This window comes from Peromyscus maniculatus, chromosome 1 (assembly GCF_049852395.1).
Source record: "Peromyscus maniculatus bairdii isolate BWxNUB_F1_BW_parent chromosome 1, HU_Pman_BW_mat_3.1, whole genome shotgun sequence".
Taxonomy (NCBI): Eukaryota; Metazoa; Chordata; class Mammalia; order Rodentia; family Cricetidae; genus Peromyscus; species Peromyscus maniculatus.
The window spans coordinates 121,081,636-121,096,390 of NC_134852.1; the positions used below are offsets into that span (position 1 = coordinate 121,081,636).

General features: G+C 42.7%; 1 protein-coding gene and 1 non-coding gene across 2 annotated transcripts; both read right to left on the bottom strand.

The window, feature by feature from the left end:
* Positions 1–1,428: 1,428 nt before the first annotated feature.
* On the bottom strand, positions 1,429–12,284 carry Eif4g2 (eukaryotic translation initiation factor 4 gamma 2). The gene is made up of 23 exons (XM_076562355.1): positions 12,159–12,284; positions 11,940–12,120; positions 11,002–11,128; positions 10,526–10,591; positions 9,852–9,992; positions 8,903–9,005; positions 7,998–8,129; positions 7,842–7,908; positions 7,556–7,707; positions 7,113–7,223; positions 6,910–6,993; positions 6,729–6,827; positions 6,406–6,544; positions 6,163–6,323; positions 5,708–5,821; positions 5,036–5,161; positions 4,795–4,899; positions 4,482–4,697; positions 4,145–4,403; positions 3,840–4,044; positions 3,519–3,730; positions 3,301–3,422; positions 1,429–2,255 (listed from the first exon to the last, which is right to left on the bottom strand). The coding sequence occupies exons 1-23, from the start codon at positions 12,282–12,284 to the stop codon at positions 2,190–2,192; spliced, it is 3,114 nt and encodes a 1,037-aa protein (XP_076418470.1). The 3' UTR covers positions 1,429–2,189.
* LOC121827031 (small nucleolar RNA SNORD97) lies at positions 5,470–5,656 on the bottom strand. The gene has a single exon (XR_006069177.1). It is a non-coding gene; the product is annotated as a small nucleolar RNA SNORD97 (small nucleolar RNA).
* Positions 12,285–14,755: the final 2,471 nt, after the last annotated feature.

A 14,755-nucleotide genomic window follows, 5' to 3' on the forward strand; every position in this document is an offset into this window, starting at 1 on the left:
TCACAGCATGAGCAGTTCCAGAGCCTGCTTTCAAGGAACTCACTTTTGAGTGTGTCTTAAAAAAATGTCTCTCTCTCTCTCACACACACACACACTTCATATAACCATTGCATTTGTGAAGGCTGAATGTTTAAAACTGGGTCATAAGCACTGTAAAGTATTAGGATCAAGGGGTGTAACAAATGAGAAAAACCCAGGTCACTATCCAAACATTTATTTGTTACTAGTTTTTCTAGTGGGTGGGGCAATACACAGATCATTTCAGTTAGTGTGTTAGCCCTAACTCAGTTACCATGCAGTCAATCAATCTTCAGTTCAAAGACAATTTTTTATCCAGGACATTTTGGATCCTAAACCTAATTCTGAATTGCCCTGTAATTCCTAATTCCCAAAATTCACTAAGATTGAAGGTCACGAAATCCCATTCAGCAGTGATGAGATGCACCTACACTGTCCCTTTGGTGCTCAACTTTCACCAAGGGGTGGATGAGTAGTGGACCACATGGTAGGCTATTGTGGGATGAGCCTCAATCCCACAATTACCCTTGTCTGTCCACTTAAGCAACTCTTCCCAGATTCTTTTTTACTCCACTGAGAGTTGATGAGAGCCCCCAAAGCAGACCAGGGTTCTGGCTGGGAGAAAGCAAGGGGTCTATCTGTCCCTACTCAATTCTGCTGTAGGCTTTTGGAGCTGGTGACACCTGAGAACAGATATTGGCAGAGGATGCTGGGGACACAGTGGGACTTGACCCAGCCAGGCTATTTCTGTGGTCTACTGTTCTCTGGGTTCCCTGTGGACCTTCCAGTAACATCTCAAAAAAACCTTGACTGACACACTCCTCACTGTCCTGGCAGAGGAAGAAGGCAAGATCTTTTGAGTGAAATTAATTACACCAACATCTGAAGGTTAACAGCTTAAGGAGAGCACTGTTTCAGGTAGAGGAACTGCATACTGCAAGGGCTAGACAAAATCAAAAGCAGTGAGAGGGAGCCAACTTTATAATGACCTAAAGTATAGCATTTGCTGGGTTCTAAACAACAGGGCAGTTTATTTTTCCATTTCTTGCTCTGGTTGTTTTGTTTTGAGTAAATGGAGATTAAGGGCAAAGCAGGTACCTCAGTAAAGAGGAAGCAGAGCTGAAGAGTTGATACACAAGTCTATAACAGTAAAGGCAGCTCCAGACTAAGTTGACAGTTTGTATTAGAACAAGACTGACAGGAAACAGTCATAGGGTGAAAAACTGAATACCTGAAAATATGACAACGAATGATGCTTACAGGGTGAATCACTACTGAATAGCACTGGTGTTAAGACTATGTAGCTAAAAATTTCCCAAGTTCTTAAACTGAGATAAGTCCATACCTCAAAACAAAATGAACAATTCTCCATAACTTTGCAGGTACTATTTGAAGTCATGTACAACTACATCAAGTATCACAATGTTTATTGATAGATACAAGTATATAAAATCAGGGCATGAACATGACTTGATAAATTAAGTAGACTTAATTTCAATACTATAATAAGAGGGACCAATTCAAATTCTCACCATTTGTTTCACACCCACAAAAACCACTTCAAGGGCATTAAAGATCTCTCAAAACTGATCAGTTTTGTGCAAGTAAACCATGTTTCTTTTAAAAAGACTTGTGCACTTGCCCAGGCTCAAGGATATTAAAATCTAGCACATAAAGCCCATTACTAGAGGTAGAAATACAGGCAATATACTATTACGGCAACAACCATCAATTACAGTTAAGAATTTTTCTGTAACAACCAAATGGATAATCAAATATTGCAACAACTCAAGTATTACTGAGCAAAGTGCATCTCTACAGTATTCAGTGTTGCTATTCAGTTTTCTAACTTAAAACAGCCTATGGTAACTGGCAGCAAAGAAGGTCCTTGCAATAGACTGCCTCTGCTTGAGAACTTAGGATGTAATTATTGCATGCTGCTAATATTCTATCTAAACATTAAGGATACTCCTAAAGTATTTGATGGTAGACTATGATTAAGACATCACACTACAAAAACCTTATGCAGAAGGAAACCTTACTGACGTGCTTCTGCTTTAAATATTGTGAAAAAACGTTACAGCGGAATGAATTTTCGCAGTGGTTAGGTCAAATGCAGTTACATCATAGCAACAGTATGTTTTGCACAATTTAAGGCTTTGGCTGGTTCTTTAGTCAGCTTCTTCCTCTGATTCTTCTTCTTCAGCAGTTTCTAGCCAGGTTAGCCACTGATTTACCTGTAAATTAAATTTGTAATTTAATGAAACTTAGTAGTACAGTATATAAAAATTAAGTTTTGAGGGCTGGAGAGATGGCTCAGTGGTTAATTAAGAACACTGACTGCTCTTCCAGAGGACCTGGGTTCAATACCTAGCATTCACATGGCAGCTCACAACTGTCTATAGCTCCAATTCTAGGGTATCTAGCAAAATACCCAATACACATAAAATAAAAATATATCGGCGGGGCGGTGGTGGCGCACGCCTTTAATTCCAGCACTCGGGAGGCAGAGGCAGGCGGATCTTTGTGAGTTCGAGGCCAGCCTGCCTCTAACCCCTAAGTGTTAGGCAGCTTCAAGGCACCTAGTGTCAATGAACTAGCCTTATACTTCAGCTTGTCCAAGACAGCAACTCTTCCAAACCAAATTTTATCAGCATACATATAGGAAGTAGGGTATGCCAAGCTGCATTCTGGAATTACTGTCAGATTCTCAAAAAAAAAAAAAAAAAAAGGGATAAATTCTTAAGAATGATCCTTACAAAAGTAGTCTAACAAACCTTAGAAGCTGTAAACCAGGGCTTCCTTAAAGCGGAGGCCCTAGAAAAATTAGTAGAGTACTACCTCAATTGTGCTAAATAATAACCTTTAGCACTCAAGTTAATATATTTACACTATGTAAAGATTAAGAGTAATTTCATGTCAAGTTCTATCCCCAGGGCTCCAATTCCACTTGGTAACAGAAAACCAAACTAGATCAAACTAAAAAATATGCTTTTAAGTTAAAACCCACTTATTTAATCCTTTAACCATGTAAGCAAGCAGCTTTGCCAAAATTGTTACCTACCTCTAATTGAACACCTTTACATCCCACTATGATTTTAAGCATGATTTCATCCTATCTCTTTATCACATTTGCTAGCTGCCTAGTTAACCACATCTTGTATATAACAGTGCAGACTGACATACTACCAAAGACAGACAAAAAAAAAAAAAAAAAAAAAAAAAAAAAAAACACATCACCAAGTCAAGTCAATAGCAAAAAAATCTTAACAAAGCACTTACCTGGAACAAAGCCTTGCCTTTTCCTGGAAACTCTTGAGTTATGTCTTCCTTCCAAGCCAAGAAAGCTTCCTCCTCAATAATTTCCATGTCATAGAAATGAACAAAAAATCGAAGTAACATGCCTTAAAACAGAACAAAAACCCAGCATGTGATTCCATTATTCGGTGTGGTATTTCAGACTGCCCTCATCCCCTAACTCCTGCCCCCAGTCACCTCACCTTTTGGGAAGCTGCTGTTGTAACAGTGCACCTGCAGAGCATACAGGGCACTGACCTGGAGATCCACATGATCATGAAGGAATTTCTGCATCACTGGCTTAAAAGAGAGCAGCAGTTGTTTTTCTTGCTCTAACTGTTCTTTGGAAGGAGCAGAGGAAGAATCTGTTTCATCGCTAGGTGGGCTTACTTCACTAGAAATGTACTGTAAGAAGCTGAACAGCAGGATCATGTTAGAAACTGCAGTTGTCTAGTTTAACACTAATTCTCGGGCTTCTGCCCTGTATAGGCTTTCTTTCTAGCAAATGAAACTATTCAGCTTACCTGGTCATTAAGATGTTCACAAATCCTTTATCTACATGAAGTTTGGGAGAGATGTTATCTTTAATCCATTTATATATAGTTTGAGGGGATGGATCCAGCTTAATTTGCTTCAATAGCTCCTTCTCCAATTTAAGGAGCGGGAATAAGAAACTCAGTCCCTTTCCTTCCAAAATCTCCAACATTCGATCCTTATTCTGATCAATTTCTGTAAAGACATTTTTCATTTTACCAGGTTGGCCTAAGACAAGAGTTTCACAAATGATTTCCTAATAAACAAAAGTCTCCATCAGTCAGCAAGCTCTTACCTGGCAGCATTTTCTGCATATTGACCTTGCTTTGTTGAAATAGTTCAGTGAGCCATTCTCGGTCTTGTAATTTAGCTAACTGTTGAAGACAAAGTAAGAAGAGAGGGAAGTGGGTGCCACTCTCCAGTGGCTGAGCTAGTTCGGAAATGCTCACCAACTCCGAAATTATAGCACGAGCTGCAAACTGTGCCAAGTAAGATTTCACCAAGGGGATGTCAACCTCCAGTTTGGGGCACTGCTCCAATACGTTCAGGAAAGCCTTGGGAAGAATGTAAAAAAGTTTTAGTTTCCAACCATAACTGGAAAGTGTTATCACACAATCAGTACAATGTTCTACCTGCATGAAGTTGTCACTTGTGGCTATCCCTTCCTGTTTGAGTAAACTGATCAAAGAGCTTGCTTTTTCTTTATCTTCATCACTTCTATCTAGTGACAGGATGATCACTTTGCTTAACATCTCAGGAAGAAAGTGTTTCGGGGCTCTCATTTCTCTCACACCACTGACTGCCTCATTTGCATTTCCACTGTTCAGATATTCAGTCACAACGGCTTCCTGAAAAGAACACAATCCAATTCCCATCAGTGGTCCCTGTCCTCATTTGTTTTCTAAGCAGTAGAGATGATGATTTAGGGAGCTATTTGAAACTTACAGTCAGTTTAAGTAGTTCCTCCTTTGATGGTGGTGGCTTTTTGGTAGTCTTGGCAGGCTTTTCCTGGATAAGTGGTGGATTAGTTTTGAGACCAAGCTGAGGTGTCTAAAGACAAGCAGTACAACACATGTTTAATCAAAATGTAACAAACCAAAAAGAATAGTACCACCATGAAGCAGAGGGAAGGCAACACTGAGAAGTGAGGACACACCTTCAGGGAGTAGAGACTTTGGGCCCATACCTGTCCCAGAGGTGGTGTTTGAGTGCGTGGTGGCTGTGCACTGGGAGGAATCATGGTTATCTGGGGCTGAAGCTTTGGCACCTGATTTTTATTCATTAGGAACGACTGAGCAGGCCTCAAACTAATCTAAAATCAAAAATAAATCAACACATAACAAGTTAAAAGAGCTAATAAACATGAAATGTTAACACTTTTAATACCTAGCATTAATTCTAAACAAAACTAAGATACTTCATATCATGTAATAAATTCAATTTCTGGGAAAAGTAATCTGCAGAAGATACTGGGGAAGAGTAAGATACTGTTTACAAACCTTAGTTTGTACCACAATTTGCCAGTATCAGCAATACAGATAGATACTTTATTCTACTTACAGAGAAACCACCAACATCTTAACCATTTTTTATGCTAACTAGTAAAAGTTACTTAGAAACTTGCCCTCATATCTCATAATCTTCGCTCATAGGACGCTGGACATCCAAAGAGAGAAAAAGAAGCAAGAGAAAAAGGAGGAAAAGTAGATAAAGAAGAGTTAAAGAAAGAGTAGAGAAGAGAAGAGGAAAAAAAGGGAAAGCATCCAGCTTAAGTCCTCTTTCGCGTCTTTTTATAATCATCGGGCAAGAGACATCTGCACTGACAAACTACTGCATAGAAGTAATGTAGGCAATGTACCTCATCTGCATTAAGCTGTCCTTTCTTAGAAAACCGAGGTGGCATATCCTTCGACTGTCCTTGCAGCTGGGATAAGAGTCCCTGACTCTGGTTATGGTAGAGCTGGCTTAGCCCCTATTTCAGAAAGGGAGAGAGAAAGTCTAGATAAAAATCATGGTAATCGAGTACCAAGGGAATGAGCCAAGCCATTGCCTTGCCCAGAGATTAACTGCAATTGCCCAGAAAAGATGAAACAGGGAAGAATATCTAACCTATCTGTTGAATAAACTGATGTGATTTTACTAATTAAGGATACACATTTTACTCAATTTGAAACAACTGTCAGATGGAGAGTTGGTTAAGAAAAAAAAAGTATCAAAAGTAAAATTCCGCTTCATTTAAAAATAAATAATAAAGGGCAAAATGTATTGGACCTAAAGCTAGCCCTGGCGTTATAAACACTGTCAATATCTTACCTGGCTTTTCATAAATTTGCCCCCCATCTCTCCAAATTGCGACTGTGTGGGAGGCATGATGTGTCCCCCATGGCCATTGAAGAGCTGATTTGAACGATGACGTCCCATCGTGGGTGAAAATCTATCCTGGATAACTCCTGGACCAGTACCAATTCCACTACCTTAAAATACAGAAAATTCTTAGAACACCATTAAAACATTAACTTTTAGTTTAACCAAAACACTACTTTATTTAAAAACTACCTGGCATTTGTCCAAACATATCAGCAAGTCCTCCAAGTGGGTCCCTATCCATTTTCATCCTTGGCGGCATGAACGGTCCCTCCAGGAAGAAGTCATTCCTCCCTTGAGCCATAGGAGCAGGAATAAACACTCCTAGATCCTTTGAGAAGAAAGTGGATAAATATTGTTGTCTGTAGACCCTGTAATTACTTACAGTTCTCTAACTTCCCTCCAAAATGGCATGAAGGACACTAGGAAACCTCACTACCAGTAAGACAATTCTAGTTTTCAGAAGAGTTAAGGAAAGGACTACACTATAAAAAAGAACCCAAAACTTCTCTTACTTTTACTGCATCTTGACGGATTTGATTGATCGTCTTTGGTCCATTGTCAAGAAAAGCCTTGCGAGGAACCCAATGGTGTTCTCGCAACTCTACGGTATCCTGTCATTTTAAAAAGTATACATTTTATTTTACTATTCCAAAGGAAAAACTCAATCTTATTGGACATTGTTAAAAATCTTACCTGCAGTAGGAAACGAATCCTTGCTGGCAATTCCTTACTTAACATTAAGGAACACATTCTGGCAAAGTACTGATCCATTAAGGACTGATAAAAAGACAAAACAAAACAAAATTAGAACTAAGATAAATGTGCATACTATTTAAGGCATTTTGGAGTATCACACCCCAACTCACAAGACACACTATCTCCCACTGTTCTCATACCTTGGCTCGTTCATGGTCTAAGCGAGGTCCTACTGTCCTCATTATCTGACAGAGGCACTCCAAATCCTCTCCCATATCTTTGAGTTGGACTCTCTTCTTCTTTTCCAAAAGCTAACAAAAGAACAGATTTAAAAGTTATTCTGGCTTATGTTGTATTATCTCCTTAGATTTGGACTGACTCAATTCCTAGAGCATGTAAAACAATACTTTCCTACTAGCCTGTGTTGAAGAAATTAAATTCCTCTAGGAAATTTTAACACAGACAAAGCAATCTAATCTATCTCTATAATGCACACTTCAAAATCCTCAGTTTTCTTTCATTACCACAACTATGTTAGTAGCCACCCATCTATCTTCTCATATTCTACAATTGACTAATTTGCCCCCCAAATAAGGACATTCTCACTGACTACCTCACCCTAAGCTACTCCAGTCATACTCACTGTTTTGATGCACTTATGAAGGATAGATTCATGAATAAGATCAAGCTTGCCAAGTTCTCCAATGAATTTGATGTTCCCCAACATCTTGATCTTAGCAATGGCTCTCTGTTCCTCCTCCTCAGGGAGGAGGGGATTTTCACGCTTATCATAGACTGAGGGAGAGGCAAACAGAAGAACACTTAGAACCATTCTTGCAAGTGTTCTGACCTAGTTTACACCTAGGCCACGGAATGCATGAATCTAATAAAAAGACACAGTACTAGTTAATAGTAATTTAAATTCTTACCATCAACATTTCTGGTTCGGTTTTCAAATTCATCTTGCAATTTGGAAATCAAGAGGCGTCTGAATGTCTATTTGCAAACAACAGGCATTATACTTTGTTAATAAGGAATCTTCCAAATTACTTTTAAAACAAAATAAACAAAAAACTGCCACTTACTGTGCTTTGCTTCTGTCCTGGTTGACCCTCTGCCGCTGGGCCATCAAAGTTTGGTGCATCTTCTGCCAATCGCAGACATAGCTGAGCATACAGTGAGCTATACTTTGGCTCTTCTAGGGCTTTGTCCACAATCTACAAAAGTCATCACAAAACAAACTAGTATGAATCAGAGGCTGAAAAGAGCCCCCTCTTAAATAGCCTTAATCTTACAATTCACAATAAACTACAGTCTAAATTCATTTGGACTTGGACAACACCTCAGAAAAATAAAACCATTTCTAAAGTTTTTTTTTTTTAAACATCATCTGTGGTACAATCTAATAAATCTCATGTTGTATACCTCAGCTAAAAATTATCAGGACTAGGGGCTGGAGAGATGGCTCAGCAGTTAAGAGTACTGGCTGCTCTTCCAGAGGTCCTGAGTTCAATTCCCAGCAACCCCATGGTGGCTCACAACCATCTGTAATGAGATCTGGTGCCCTCTTCTGGCCTGCAGGCATACATGCAGGCAGAACACTGTATACATAATAAATAAATAAATCTTTAAGAATTATAAACCAAAGACACTGTTGAGTGGGGGATTTTACTCTGTGGTTGGTAGTCATGCAAAACAAGATGCCAGAATGCTATAAATTATCACAAATTCCCAAAACCACTTTCACAAAAGGAAAACTCAACAGCTGTTTCCAGACAGCTTGGTAAACCAAGGCAAATGAGGATTCAAGGTTCACCTTTTGAATCTTGATGTCATTAAAAGTGGTTCTGTTTTTATTAATATCATTACTCAGACACACATACCTATACCTAGGACTTATCTCATGATTTAATGCAATAATCAAGTGTAAGAAATTTGGGTCTGTTAATTTATTTTCTTCCCCTCTTTTAAGCTAACATTTTAAACTTACCAGCAGTATGACCCCTTTAAGGATGAGTTTAGACTCTACACCCACATTGAGGAGCTCAAGGCATAGCTTGTCAAACTTTTCAGGAGTAAGCTTATTTAGTATGCTGGGGGAAAAAACAACACATTTCAAGTGTGGGTTAACAATTATTTTCTGAGCTGAAAAGATAGCATTTAAGTTGAGTCTCCCTTTACTAGCTCCCTAAACAGGGAAAAATGTTCCCCTTTCTCCCCAATTTATTCTTTGATAATTCCATACAGTGTATTTTTATTATACTCTTTTCTGACCTCCAACTCCTTCCCTACCCCACTTCATGCTCTTTGCTCTTTCTCTAAGAAAAAAAATCACTGAAAACCTAATTTGTGTTGGCCATTTGTTCTTGAGCATAGATAGGACCTTGCCCTGGAATGTGGCTAACATGTCCAGCATCACTCCATGGGACAAAATAAAATCCCCCCCTCCCAACAGCTCTGAATTGCCAGTAGCTTCTTGGCTAAGAGTGGGACTTTATGGACCCACTCCCCAACCTTTGTGTTGGGAATTTTCTCTGGCTTGACTTACGTAAATCTTGTGCATGCTGTCACAGAAGTGTTCATTTTTCATCTAACCAGAGATGCTGGAATACAGTTCTCACAGATACATACTATGACATCTGAATTATATCTGGGCTTTCCTGCTATTTCACAAGAAACCTTCCTCAAAACTCAGAGCACAAGGTTCTCATTATCTGGACTTAACCATACGTAAGTTAAGATGGTTGTATTTACCCACATCACTGATGTTACACACCAGTCCAACATGGATGACAGCACAAGCTTATGGGTAAAATACCTATGGGCAATGGAGTACTCTTCTAAGGTCCTTTAATGTGAATCTTCCCTTTCAATTGTACACCACACACTACAACAGCAGAGCTAATCTCTACTCCCTCATAACAGACTCTGACACTTACCCTCTTACTTTCCTGAAGATTGCATCATGTCGTTCTTTTTCATTTGCGGAGTTGTTTGCTGCGGAGTTGTCATCTCGTCTAGTGCTTCGTGCAGGAATCCATTTCTGAGCGTTTTGCCCTGGGGTTTTCCCCAGGAACTCGCTAATTTGATAAAACATCAACAAAGTAGCTTACAATTAGGAAAGTCTAACACAGCATGCACTCATATAACCCTAAAACTTTGCTAAACAGAAACAAAACCTTAGGCTTTACATTTTCCCCCACAACAAAGCAATCCTGGAAATTTTATTTCTCAAACAGCACCAGAATCATCTAGAAGGCCCATTCCCAATTTCTGTTGTAGTAAGTTTTGGGTAGTACTGAGAATTTTCATTCCTGGTAATATATTCCCAGGTAATGTCAAAACTGCTGATCCAGGAACCAAACCTTGAGACTTAATACTAAAATGCTTAACAAACATATTCCATACTGGCCACATCACAAAAACCAAATAGCAAGGATAGTAATTTTGGAATACCAGCAAATATAAACCGAGAATGAAAAACAGTTTGAATTTATAAATTCACATCAGAATTACTGATGATTTCCCAAGAATTATCCTGTTAGGCACTGAGAAGTCTTTAATCAATCAAATTGACAATTTATAAAAGTCACTGTCTTTCAAGTTACCATACCTGTTGCCAGCAGTCTTGGGATAGTGCTGAGGTGCACCCCTACTTCCTCCTCCGCCCGAAGAAGCACTATTCAAAAGAAATTTTTACTATACCAACTGTGTCTCACTCAGAAGGGAACCTATTTATATTTTAGAAATTGCACCACACCGAGACTGAACTCTGGCCTAAAAGAAAATGAACCCGAGGCTAGAGATGGCTCAGCTGTTTGATAGCGCTGGCTGCTCTTCCAAAGGACAAGGGTTCAATTCCTAACACCCACATGGCGGCTCACAACTGTCTTCAACTCCAGTCCCAGGTGATCTGATGCCCTCTTCTGACACTGCACACGGAGGTGCAGACAAAACAGCACCCCCCACCAAAAAATAATCCATTTACTCTTCAGAAAACAATTCTAGAACCGCAGCACCATTAAGTGGGATTTGGTAGTGGTTTTTATGATTTGCCATTTCACCCCCCCCCCATGTATCTACCCGTACCTGAAACGAGAAGCACCCCCTTCTGCAATCGCACTCTCCACTTTGGCGGCTTGACAACGAAGAATCTTCAAAAGAATAATATTAATGGATGGGGTGGGGAGGGGAGGGGATGGTACAAATGAAAAGCCTGGAACGAGAGAGAACACCAAAATTAGGCACTGCCAACACACAGATCTATAAATCTTCAGTCTACCATAATTTATTTCAGCACTCATACTGCAGCTGATTAACTTTCACTGCATTGCAGCCCTCAGAAGACTAAAATAGAACAAAGTCAAAACCACAAATACAAATTAAAAAATCTTGTTTAGCTACGTGGATTCCCTTAGTGTTCAAGGTTGCAAAGAATAGCCTTTGTGTGTGTGTGTGTGGGGGGGGGTGTGTAAAAAAAAAAAAAAGAACATCTGGATACTGCCTAGAACGCAGCCATATTCTGGGGCCTTATTTAACAGAAATGCTCTCAACACCGGCGGTGCTACGAGGGAAATGTCTGCTGTACTGATAAGTGCGGCCTGGGCACCGAGAGGCAGGCCAGGGTCTCACTACCCGCTGTTGGACGGCTTTCTCCTCTGCTCGTCCTTTCACCCCTTCCCACAGGGCGCGTGTGGAAAGCCGCCGCCGGAAGACCGGGGCCACAACATGGCAGCAGGAACCTCCGCCCCACTCCGCGCGAACAAAAGAGCAGCGGGTTCCTCCCCTAAGCCAAGTCTGGCCGGGCTTCCGACCGGCGCCTAAGAAGGACCCGGGCCTGGGCGGGAGGCGCCCCCTCCGGGCCGGCCCTTTCTTTGTTCTCCCGCAGGAAGGCGGCCTCCTGCCCACCCGCCGCCTCCACCATAAATCCCCGGCTGACAGCGCCGCGGCCGTCGCGGCCCACAAAGGGAACGGAGACCCGCTCTCGGCCTCCCCGGAGCGGGCAGCCCGCGACAGGACCCACACACCTCCTCTCCACCGGGAGGCCGGGCTCCGGACTCGTCCGCCTCGCTGGTCCCGCGCCAACGGCCGGGCCCTGCCGCTGGCCGCGTCCCTCCCGCCGAGGCGCGAGGCCCGCCACGCTCGCACGCTGTCCTCGCACCCCGCGGCAGGGTCCCGGCCGAGCCCGCCACTCAGCCGCACGCCGGCCTAGCCCAGACCGCAGAGTCTCTCTCCGCGGTCGGCACGGGAAGGAGAGCAGAGGCCAGGGACTTGGAGGTGGCCCGGAGGTAGAGGAAAGGCGCCCCGCCCGGCTCCGCCTGCGGCCGCCATTTTGTACCACTCGACAAGAAGCGGCCAGGGGCGGCGGCCATCTTAGAGGGCTCCGCTCGGCGGCGGCGGCTCCACTCACCTTCACCGAGAACTCAGCAGCTGCCGCCGCAGCTGCCTCCTCTGGATCCGGTCGTCGGGGACGGGGAAGGGAGGGGGAAGGGGAACGGAAAACAAAAAAGGGGGAGGGAAGGGGGAGGAAGGAGTCGGGGACGGCCTGAAACTCTCAGCTCAGAGGACTCGCTGCTGCAGCCACCACCTGGTACCCGCCGCCACCTCCATAGAGCTCCGGCTCGCTGCTGGCGCTGAGGCGTGTCTGAAGCCGAACTTATCACTCTGGGGCGGCCGACCCACCAGAGCCTCCCCGAGTGGCTCCTTCGCTATCCAATCAGCAGCCGGGCTTCCGTCCACCACCAATCCGCGCAGACCGGCGGGGAGGAGCCACCGGGCAAGCTAGGTTGCGGCGCAGCCCCGCCGCAGTGCGCAAAGCCATATTCGCGAAGGCTCTGGGGCCAAGCCAGTGGCGTAAGGGTGGCGGGCCGGCGCGCTGCCGGGCTTTTGCGTAGCGCCGGGAGCCCCGTGAGTGTGCGTCGCCGGGCCGGCGTGTCTTCCCGGGCCGGCGCTTTGTTCCAGAGTCCGAGCCCCACGCTTGCCTAGAAGAACCTCTTCCTTGCCTCTCCTCCTGGACCTGCCCGGGCCTGGCGCCCTGCGAACTCCGCGTGGCCTCGTGGCCTGGCCTCGGGCGGGCCTGCGGACTGAAGAGAGGGACGTGTGCCCATCGAAAGGAGAGCGTTCTGTTTGTTGGTCCTCCATCTGCAGAGTAACGAGAAAAGGATCAAGAGGAGGGATTGCCTTTGTGCCCTAGGCTAGAGCCCTCGCATTCCCTCAGTGTTCGGCCTGCTGTGTCCAAGCTTGACCCAGAATATGCTAGGCTGCCTAGAGAAGTGTTTGTAGAGAGCGAGCATTTGGAGGATTTAAAATTGCAAGCTCGTTTTTAAAAAATTTCCTTCATATTTAAAAAATGTTAAAAGATGGGCTGCATACTGTTTTCACTTTTACTTAGGGTTATAAAGGAAAACGAGGCATTACAAAGGTGGTAGGTTAAACTACTTACAGGTGGCATTTTAAAGGATGCGTTATGGCTGTGTCCCACTGAGGGTTTTTTTGTGTGTGGTGGTGGTGGTGAGGGGCGCGTTTGAAGACATGATTACTGTGTAACAGCCCTGGTCCTGGAACCCGCTTTGTAGTCCAGACTGGCCTTGAACTCACAGAGATCTGCCTTCTGCTTTCCAAGTGCTGGGATTAAAGGTATGTGCCACCACCGCCCAGATGTTTTCGGTATTTTTAGCTTTACAAAAATGAGGATACTGCTGGGCGGTGGTGGCACACACCTTTAATCCCAGCACTTGGAAGGCAGAGGCAGGCAGATCTCTGTGAGTTCAAGGCCAGCCTGGTCTACAGAGCAAGATTCAGGGGAGGCGCAAAGCTACACAAAGAAACCCTGTCTCGAAAAACCAAAAAAAGAAAAAAATGAAGGTATGTAAACAAAAGAAACGCCCAATCTCCGTGTTTGAGCTTTGTAGTTTTTGGTACAACGGGTGACACCCCCCCCCCCAAAAGCACGTGTGTTTTTAAGTCATGACTTGGAATGCCCAAGAACTGGATTTTCAAAGACCCAAACTTAATTTGGCATGTCTTGATGGTGAAAGACCTAGTCCTTAAATAGAATTTTCAGAAGAAATTGTACTCTCCTTAACATTTAAGTCTGATAATAGCACAGTGTGGTAGCACAGTTTCTAATGCAATCTAGAATCCTTAGATCTTTGCTATAGAATTAATGCTATTAAATAAAATTCACTTAAACTAAAAACTGTAAAAAGCATTTTTTCATTTTTGGAGTTAGTTATGTGTGGGAAAAAAAAACCTTTTTGGGGAAAGGGCAGTTTTTAAAGATACAAGAGATTTCACTTTGTATAACTTCTGTAAAAGTTTATAACTTGTAGAAATATATGATACTTTAGTTTTATACAAGTGATTTACTTGCCTCATGATATACTGAAAACATCTGTGTGGTAGAAACAGTGATTAAAAAACTCCATATTCATTATAATAATGTAGATGTGAAAGAATAGTCACTTGGTCCTAAAACATGGATGTCCTAAAAATAAGGAATTTGACTTCAATTAAATTTTTTTAAAGGGGCCAGCAAGATGGTAATGCTGGTAAAGGTACTTGCTGCCAAGCCTGATGACTGAGTTCAATCTCCAGGACCCACATGATAGAAAGAGGTTGACTTCTTACCTCCACGTGTATGCTGAGGCACCATGCACATATATCTTTAAATGGTCTTTTCTCGACTTGCTAATTGGAAAACTCTGCTGTGAGTTTTGTAGATATGCAAGCATGTGAGGTGCTGAGCTCACAGGGAGTAAACCAAAGTAGAACAAATAAAAATAAAGACAAAAATAAAAAATAAATGTAGATTTTAAAAAATCGATTTTTTCAGCTGGGGGGT